This window comes from Acromyrmex echinatior, chromosome 19, assembly GCF_024713525.1.
Source record: "Acromyrmex echinatior isolate Ae372 chromosome 19, ASM2471352v2, whole genome shotgun sequence".
Taxonomy (NCBI): Eukaryota; Metazoa; Arthropoda; class Insecta; order Hymenoptera; family Formicidae; genus Acromyrmex; species Acromyrmex echinatior.
In genome coordinates this window covers 1,253,414-1,264,336 of record NC_141870.1, presented here as the reverse complement: position 1 = coordinate 1,264,336, position 10,923 = coordinate 1,253,414, and the positions used below count along the sequence as shown (strand labels likewise).

Genomic DNA, 10,923 nt, shown 5'->3' with positions numbered 1-10,923 from the left:
TTCATTGCATATCGATCATTTCAGACGATTTTCATGGAAAGAATGGTTCTGCTGAAGTACATAAAAATTAAGTAATAATTAGATTAGATAAAGATCTGAAAATAATTATGTTTGGACCATCAGAATAATTATGTAAGACTCTCAAGCATAATAATGCTGTAAAATATTTTGACATTTTAGTAACGGACTTGAGCGTCCAATATAATTATTTAGATAGTCAAACATAATTTTTTTACGTACTATATAGCAAAACCATTCTTTTTGCGTACGATGTGTTTGCTCGACAAATATACAGATGCGTAACTGCGTGTAATAAATGGTAGCATTAATATTTCATCAGATTGATTAAAAATTTAATATTTCTGTAGAGAAAGAAAGTGAACGAAACAACCAATAATCGTTGATTTTTATTTTTCAATCCCGAAGAGAGAGAGAGAGAGAGAGAGAGAGAGAGAGAGAGAGAGAGAAATGAATGAGTTCTAATTAAATATATTAGGTTTGTTTTTTATTTCTGCACTAAACTGATCTTGAAATAAATTTTTACAGTGTATTTGCGTTATTGTTCAATGGAAAACACATCATCTAAGGATGATTTAACATGAAAAAGATCGTATATCGTGGACACTGAATAAAGCTTCCTTCGAGATTTTTATTTTATTATTTGCTTATAAGCGATTGATCTGTCTGTTGTGTAATATCCCAGATCAAATGGGAGTTCTCAATAATTTAAAGTGTCAGCAGCGGGACGCAATATGGACAAGGTCAGTTTAATGGGTACTAAGTATAGATCTCGATAAAATCTTGCAAGAAACGTAAAGTACGATAAAGATAGCGTCTCAGATTACAATGAAAACTTGGCAATTTATATGTATATGTACATGCAAATAGATATTTTCTGTTTCTCTTTCTCTCTCTCTCTCTCTCTCTTACACACACACACACACACACACACACACACACACACACACACACACACACAGAGTGATTAATGAATATAAGAATTTTTCCCTTGAACATTGATGAAATTTCATCAAATTTCTTTCGTCTTTTTCGACATTATATTTCAACAATCTTTGTAGATTAAATTTCGTTTATCTCTTCAACTTCTTGCTAAAATTGCCATATTAAAAAATCGGATATTTTTTTCTTTGGAATCAAAATTTAAACGGATAAAATCAGACAGAATTAGTAATAATAAAATTAAAGTAATATGCACTTTAAAGGAACTCGATCACTTTGACCTTGATAACATAAAAATCATGACCTTGATAACATATGTCGATTTTTAACAGATTAGTTACTTTTAACAGTAACTTTTAACAATTTTAGCAGGCGCTCGTTGTTTGTTAAAAAATTAATAAGAAATAAAGTTTATAACACCAATGTTTCGTGAACCTTGCTGTTCACTTCATCAGGGCGAGGAGCGCACTGATACTGAGCTGCTCCTCCGGAGGACTCCGTTTATATAAATTCTGTTAAAAGGAGAATGGTGGGGCATTAGCTCCGGGACAGGGTTCTTAGCTATTAATAGAAAAAGATGAAACAAGAAGACTATGATCGTCGCAGTGCGACGCCATGCGTTTTTTTCTCAACTTTGAACTCAATTTTTTATGTATTTCTGACGTAATTTTAAGCACTCGGAATCCTCATTTTAAAAATTACAAGAAATGAATAATATTGATTTTATCTTTCACGAACATAGCAAAAACAGATCTTTTCGTAACATGCTTCTTTTTAATAAAAAAAAATTTAGTATGCTAATAATATAACGCAATAACTTAATAACACATTTCTGTAATTAAATCACAGAATATTATATTCTTTCTCATACGATTACAAGTCATCAACATCATCATTTTCGTCTTCTATTTCTTCTAAATTTTCATCTAAATCGGAGTCATCAAAAATTTCAGATGATGCATTTGTTAATTCTTCCGAATTTGTATTCATGTCTGGTAAAGTAGTCTCTGATGATGTCTAGAAAAATAATAAATTCATTTTTATTAACAAAGTTTTGTTTCATTCAATACAATATGCAAAACAAAATTAATTAAAATCTAAAATGATAAAAACCTGTGAAAAAATTTCCTGGCCGTCTAAATTCTTATTGACAAGATTTCCCATCCAAAATGCTGCTGCACTATCATTAAGGACCAACATTCCTTTGACACTATAAACTAATTTCTCTAATGTAGATTTCGCTATAGGCACATATTTAAACAATAATAAATTTCTTTTTTCTGTGCAGTCGCAACATATGGCATGTAAGTATCGTGTACCACCTAAATGTGACATGTATGAATAAATTAGAAAGCTAATCTTTTTACTTATTTTCTGTTATTAGGAACTGCGATCGATTTGAATGCTCACGCATTGTAAATTTCATTCTACCTTTATCGTACACATAGAAAAAAATAAAATGAAACTTACAGCGTGAGTCCAAATGCAGTCAGGAGGGTTTCTATTGTAGAATGTTTTATAATTCAAGATTTCAACTTAACTAAAAGATTTTTTAATAAATTTAGAAAAAATTATTTCAACAAAAATATTCAGATAATTTTTTATGACTACAAAACGATTGAAAACGAATTTTTTATGAATTAGATAAATAGATCAGCTATCAATTAAAATATATCTGTGTATATATATATATATATATATATATATATATATATATATATATATACTTTAGATGCTTACAACTTTAATAAAAAAATACAAAACTCATTTGAGCAAAAAACTTTGTCTATTTTAGACCTCTTACGACTAATAACAAATTGTATATACTCAGGATATTTACTGAAATTTTATAAACAAATTCTCAAATTTTTTTTAAGTATTTTTCTAAAAATTCTAGGTAGAGTTGAAGAATTTTTTAATACAATTTTAAAATAAATTGGAATAAGCAAACAAACTAGATATTGTAAACTAGTAGAAAATAAAATACTAATCATTTTCACGATTGGAGTCGCGAAAAGATATTGTGTTCGATTTAATTTTTGCTTATAATTATATTTAATATATTTTTAGTAACATAATTAACATCCTGGACGTTGAGAAAAAAAGATATTGTTAACATATTTTTCTAATGTTTCAAAGAATATCGCTAAATGTCAACTTAAAAAATTTTATGGAACATTTTGATTCTTTAACAATTCTTTCATTTTAGCTAAATTCCGTTACTAGCCGTAAGAAACTCAGAATTCATATAAAGATGAAATTTCTTTATAACAATAAATTTTTATTTACATTTCCATGACAATAAGAAAACATTGATTCTAAATTTGTCAAATAATCTATTAAAATGAGATTATGTTTTTATGGAATTATTCCATATTAATTAATTCCAGATTAATTTTTATCAATAAAAATAATTATTCCTTACTTTGCATCATTTTTAAAATACTAGTTACATCGTCTGTTTGATACTTCAGATTATATTCAAATATTGGCATACCAATATTTAGAAATTGTTTTATTAACATTGGCATGTAACGCAAAAATAGTTGTATGATAGTGTTTGTTTTCAAAGTTTTACAAATTTGCACAAGTTTTTGAACATTTAAGGTAATATTGTGCCATATCTTTATTCTTTTTGGATCTCTAAAACAAAAGGTTTGTTCAACAAATTTTAAAAGAACTTATTGTGTATTCATATTAATAAATCCTTAAAAATAAATCTATATAAAACAATAATGATATAATAATAGTATAAAATTCATTGAACATTTTTTAAAATAAATTTGACCTACATTTTAAAGAAATAAAATAATACTTACGAGTTGACCGCTAATAACGATATATTTATACCTTTAATTAAACCGTCAAATAGTTTTTTATATAACAAATTAAAAATATTTCTTTTCACAGAAGGTAATCTTGTTAAAGAGCTTTGAATATTTTCAAAATTGCTGACTTCATCTGGTAACCATTCTAAAACTGATGTTACTGTATCTAATGGCGACGGTTCATTATCTATCCAGTTATTTAATAACTGAATAACAAATAATCTATATTGAGAACCAGTATGCTTGTCTTCGGGCCATTCCAAGCAAAGAAATCCATGTGCTAATTTTGCTGAAATCCATAATATAATGAAAAAATTTGTAAAATTTTCAACATTTATCAAATATTTATACCATTTACCATGTTTACTCTTATGTTCTTGGATATAAGTCTCAGAATGTTTCATTAATGATTGGCACATATTGACAAGAGAAGCAGCTAATGCTATTTCGGTAGCAATATCCGTTAACGATTCAAAATATTTGTATGATTCTGCAACAAGTTCTTTACAAGACCGCAATGAAGTATTTTCTTCATTGACTTGTTTAGCTAAACTACGTAATCCCTCTGAAAAATCAATAAAATATGAGTAATATATATCTATATATTAGATACTTACAATTAGTCAACAAAAATAACACACCGCGTAACAATGTATTATATGTTACACTCGAAAATCCTTTCCAATTAAAAATACTGGTGAGGAGGCGCAATAATAATTTTGCACCTTTTCGAAAATTATAATCGTCATCTTGTCTTAATTTGCTAACAACATCGTCCAATTTTGAGCAGATATTTGGTAATAAATATATTAAATCTTTCACAAAGTTCTCAGAAGGTTCACTTTCGAATATTGCCAAAAGTTCTTTTAAAATAAAACATACTTGTTTCATGGATATGCCTTGTGTCTTAGATTGCGATGTCTGCGCGTCTATTTTAATATCCAAAAGGCAGGCTATCTAAATATCATTACATAGTATTTTCAAATATGATCAGTATTCGTAATAATAATTAAAAAATTATGTATCTCAAGATCACTTAGATAAAAAATTCTAAATTGAATATATATGTAATAAAAATATGAGCAAACACAGATGAAAGCAACATACAATTTTTATTGCCTTAAAGAATAAATAGATGAAGAAAATGTAAATGTTTTAATTTTTTATTTTGGATCCTTTTCAGTAAAATCTCAATTAGTAATTACTTGTGTCGAGTTTATCTATTAGTTATTATTCTATTTCTGATAATATAATACAACAATAATCACTTATAAACTCCATAAAAATTTTCATTACTTGGATTTTTTCTACATATACTTGAGATTTATTAAAAATAGAAGTTTCTTGTATATAGATTACAAACTGATACCTTTGCGTCAAATTTTCTGAAATATGCTGGATTTTTGGAATACAGTGTAGAATCTATCTCCTCTTCATCCTTTATCGTCACAGAAGTATTTATCTTCTTTTCTTTTGTAGATTTCTTTCCTTTTTTACTAATTTTCTTTTCAATTTTTACAAACGGCGGCAATGGATAATAATGAAAATAACATGGTGGTGGTTGATATTTAGTGTCACATAATGGTAGCAACATATTAAATTCACTTTGCAAATATATCAAAGTATCTAAACGTTTTAATACTTGTCCTCGCAGTAAAGGATCAGTTTGCGTGACAAAGCCTGAAATTATTTCTCTAAACCTGTAACATTTCCCTTGCAGTTATTTACAATCTTAGCTGAACTTAAAAAATAGGTATATAAAAATTATGTACATATATATTATAAAAAAAGATTTAATTAAATACTTACCAATTAATACCACATACAATAAGATCTAATGTTGTACATTCTGGTACATCAAAGTTTTCTGGCATTAACATTTCGCATCCCAAAAGAGCATCTATATCCTCTAAATCTCCATGTTCACTAAGTCTCATACAACACGTTTTAAGAAGTCGAAATAGTATTGATGCAATTGGACCATTTCTTTTATTTCCAAAATTTAATACGCAGTTTTGGGGTGCAAATTGCTCATTTTCTGCATTATTTAGTCCAAATTTAGGTACTAGAGCTTCCCTGATAAAAAATTATGTATATTTATTTAGACTTGTTTTTCTTTTATATTTTATAATTAAACATCATCATTACAATTATCATATGATTAATCAATCAAGATTAGCATCTTTTTTCCCTGAACAATCTTTGTTTGAACATTTTTGTTTCAAATTTTGAGGAAATTTTTTGGCTGGATAAATTAAAAATGGTCCACACTGTACTTATACTTTATATAGCGTATATAGTAATATTGCATAACGTATTTACCTGGTTTGTACTTTATCTGTCATATATGTATTAACAAACTCATTTTCAATGTAGCTATTTATCTTTTCGATGAAAACAATATTGATATGTTCAGTTTGTTCAATTACTTGTGTTAGTTGATCATAGAACAGAGACTGCGATTTATAACAACTCTTTACGTTCTTCATTACCTTATCTGCGTGTACAAAACATTTATTAAAAGTTAATAAATTTTTTATTACTATATTTACTGTTATAATAATTTACGAAAAAAATATTCATCAAAGAACATTAAACTTTATTATGAATCCATTTTTGAGATTTATATACTGCGTGCACGCGCATGTATATACAATTTTTTAAATTACATAAAATAAACATACTAAATAACTTCAGAGCTTGATCACATGTTTCAGCTTTTCCTGCTAAATGTTTTATTGCCATTACTGCCATAACACCTTTACATTTTGTACTGAAATGTGTAACCCAACATGTACATTACAAAAACTTTAAAAATATTCTAATTAATTTTATACTTAGCTTACACTGGTTTCGCAATAGATAATTGTTTTTGCAACAATATAAACAAGTCTTCTCGTAAAGATTCTGAAGTGGAATTATCAGTTAGACATAATCCATGCAACAAATCACTCAAAGTGCCAACTTCTTCTAGTCCAGCAATCGACTTTTTCTAATAAAATCCTCAAATGGTTACAATGTGATACTAAACAATCTCTTTCCATTGTATTTTCTGCCATTTTGCAAAGTACAGTCAATGCATGTTTCACAGTTTGATCATTATTACCCATGAGAAGAATGATATTTTTTATTATCTCACGTTGTTTAAACGATGTTTCTTTTTGACTGAGAAACTGTAATCGGAACCATTCTATTGCAAAAATAATAAACACACGTTCTTCAGACTTTAATAGTTTACTGGCTAATTGTAACATTGGTATTTGTAATTCACGAACAACCTAAAAAGATGCATACGAAATACAATGCAATATCGTATATAATTTTATATATATATATATATACAATATTGCATTTCCCTCTCTGATTTTATCTACTTATGTATATAAAATTGTAATTTTTTTCAAATAAGGATAAATTACAAATTTTTTTTACATACGACATATATACAAACCTCTTTATAATCATTGTAAAGCGTATGAAGCAGACTTATCCTGTAAAAACCACATCGTATATTTTGTTTCAACAAGGCTTCTGCATTTTTTTGCTTCATTGTCCCAGAATATATTAAAATCAAAATGATTAAATCCAATGATTTTGGATTTTTATTAATATTTTTTATAACTGTTATTGCGGTATCCGTCACATCTCTAGCTGATAACATACATATCTTTAATGTTTTAATCATCCGTACTTGATTTTTGTAACAGTTTTCAGCGTCATCGCCAGCAAGAGGCTGCATTTCTACACTACGCAATATAAGCAACATTTGTTTGATAACATCAGAACATACATGATCATTTAAAAGAAATCTGCAAGACAATTAAAAAAAATATTATCATAACTAAATATTAAAAGTACAAGTAACAAATTTGAAATTAAATGTACCTGATAACAATTGGTATAAGTTCTAGTTTTATATTTGTTTTTAACAAATGTAATATTTTAATTTGATATTCTTCCAAATACTCCTTGCCAAGATTAAAACTGGCAATACAATTCAAAATTACATTTATCAACTCGCAATTTTCCTCCAACATTTTCGTTAAAATTTCAACGATAATCTGATGCTGAGCATCTGACAAAATGTCAGGCAGGAATAAAATAAGTTCACATTGAAACCATGATGGACATGTTTCTAATAGCTGTTGTATGTTTGTAGTTAGTATATCAATATCAGTTATAGTATCCAAAAAACGAAATTGTTGTAATAATAATACAGCCCAAGGTATCTCATCTAGATTATCTCTAAAAAATACATACAATATGTATTAAAATGTAATTGTTTTTTTTTAATTTTACAATCCACAAAACATATAATAAACAACAGAATTAAAATACGAAGTCATCGCAGTTATCGGTGTTAAAATTAGATTATATAGTTTATAATTTATTCATAAGAATGATCTCACAATCTCTGTATCAAAATTATATTTTAAATTTTGTCTAATATATTTTTGATTTGATACATATTTTCAGGAATAATAGTTTGTAACATTTTAAATTACCCACTTAAATTACCCCTGTATATACATATACAGGGTGTCTGTAAAAGTTGAAACTAAATTTATACAATGTGTTAATCAAGTAAATAAAAAATGTTCATGTAAACTTATATTCAAAAGAGTTGATGATTCAGAGTTATAATTTAAAAAGTTATAACTATTCAAAAATTTATAAATAAAATTGTTCTTAAGTCATGTTTATGTAAAATTAATCAAAATAGAGGATTGATTTTGAGAGAGATAATATATCTCAAAATGTATTATTTATTACAACTTTAATATAGGATTATTTAAAAGAATTCAACAATTATTAATTCGACGAATGAAAATCTGCAATGAATTTTTTCCTACAGAATATATATATATATATATATATATATATATATATATAAAATATATAAAGAAATTTCAACAAACTATTATAATTTATAAAATATATGGATCAAGATGTGTATGTGAACAATAGCTGAAAATCATTTATTCTGATTTTTTCTTACAAATTATGAGAACAGTTCTGTCATTCAAATCATTGAATGTTTATAACTTCTCATTAACACATTGTATTAATTTGATATTAACCTTTACAGAGATACACATGCACACGAATATAAACATATTCATCAAGGATCAAAATCATTGCAATTAATTTAAATTTCAATAGATACACGAAAAAAAATCTTTTTACTTATTTGTGTGTGAGCAGATTATTATAATAATTTGTCAAAAATATTCGAATTCAGATTTAGAAAAATTATATAGATTTTAATACTTACACTAAAAGAACAGATTCATTAAGTTTAGATATGAACATATTATATACATCTGCTTGAATTTCTGGAACTTCTAACAGAATTCTTGCAAGTGTTATTTTGCTTAGAACACTGAAACTATTATTATCAGATATTTCCATATCATTTAACATGTTCAAAAAATTTTCTTCACGTATAATATATTCCTCTATCGAATCAATTACATCCTTTTTTTGATATTGCTTTGAATTTAATACTTTTCTCATCTTCCGTTTGGCAATAGATGGAGGAACAACTGTACAAAAAAAATATAACATGTAAAACATAAATTTAATCTTATAAATTTTTCTTATTTTCAATTCAAGAATAAGAGATGTGTATATTAAGGAAACTTACTAAGTGTATGTATGTCAGTTGACAATATAATACCACATTTTTGTAAAAAATTTAAAAAAGTAGATGGTTCCTGAAAAACTTGTTCTTTTGAAAGATGCTTATTTGATTTTGAAGCTGGTTGCAATTCTTTATCTTGTTTTTTCTGAGAAATACGAGATTCTGTAATTGTTTTATTAGTGGATGATTCTTGATATATTTTTCTAGGAGAACTATGACTGATATTAGTATCTGAAGTAATATACTTTGTGTTTCTATCAAGTGCAGTTTTATTCTGTTTCTTCTTTGCAATGTTACGATCATTGTATGAAATGTTAAAATTATTATCTGAAGCTGAATCTTCTGATAAATAATTCACACTTCTATTTTTCGATGTAACTGATTTTTCTACAGATGGATTAGTAGTATCCAAAGTCTTATTTGCCATCGTTATACGATTTCTTGACAGATGAATATTCTCTTGGCTAAAAGATGCATTTGCTAACGCTTGATTATTAAGTTGTTTGGATGTCCTCAATACCTTAGAGGTAACTGGATACTCATCTGTTTCTGATATATTCTCAGTTTCACAAAAACTTCTTTTTTTACCTTTAATAGATAAATTCTTTTCTTTAGAATTAATATTTAATGTTGTTGACCTACTATCTGACAATCTGCCTTCATAAAAAGATTCACTCCTTTCCTGTGTTGCAACATTAGTCATGTAAGAATCTATTTGTTTATTGCTAGAGTCACTTCCTTCCAACGATTGATTACTTGATTGTATATCTTTATGTAAACTGTTTCTTAATATCAATTTTCTTTTATCCATAGTGAATATAGAATTCCTTTCTCTTTCTTAATTAATATTCTCAAAATAAGTGCTTAAATCGATTCAAAAGAACATTTTGTAATGAGTAATACTTAGATAATTAAGAAATCAAATTTATTTTTCCAAATTGTATTTTACTCTCTCCCTTTCTCTCTCTATCTATCACAATAATCAAAACAAGAAATAGTTCACAATTTTTTTGAACCAAATTTTTAACTGCACTGTTGATCAACCATTGACCATAATGTAAAAAGAAGGTAATCTACTCGGAATTATTCAATTATTCCCTCTATTGCTTTTTCTAGGGAAAACGGAATAATTCCAACCAGAATTCATTCCGACATGTTCCATGATAGAAACTCTGACCGCAATATTGACAAAATCTCTATGCTCGACCAATGCGACCTGGAATGTTTCTATCTCATTTTCCCGCCATATATCAGGTTGCGTTCCAAAATTCAACTCTGTTAATTCGAATATTATTTTATCCTTATTAATCCCCGTATGTTGAATAAAGATAAAAAATGGTATTGAGCGAGAGAGAGAGAGAGGGAGAGAAATTATTTACAATATTATACGTATTGTAAAATTGAGTTTTTCCGCCAAAAAATGGCGGATGAAAAGCCAAACTCTGATTGGCTGTAGCAATTAAACGTGTTCAAGAACACACTTATCTCATT

The 10,923-nt window shown here is 27.0% G+C and overlaps 1 protein-coding gene across 1 annotated transcript; it reads right to left on the bottom strand.

Moving 5' to 3' along the window:
* Positions 1–1,714: 1,714 nt before the first annotated feature.
* Fancd2 (Fanconi anemia complementation group D2) lies at positions 1,715–10,683 on the bottom strand. Its single transcript, XM_011058334.2, is given in 16 exon segments — positions 1,715–1,977; positions 2,074–2,282; positions 3,386–3,603; positions 3,780–4,077; positions 4,147–4,353; positions 4,430–4,745; positions 5,158–5,488; positions 5,598–5,864; positions 6,111–6,285; positions 6,473–6,561; positions 6,635–6,766; positions 6,768–7,066; positions 7,240–7,597; positions 7,674–8,033; positions 9,064–9,334; positions 9,436–10,683. Coding segments are annotated over 16 exon segments (4,482 nt in total). The 5' UTR covers positions 10,244–10,683; the 3' UTR covers positions 1,715–1,833.
* Between the last annotated feature and the right edge of the window lie 240 nt (positions 10,684–10,923).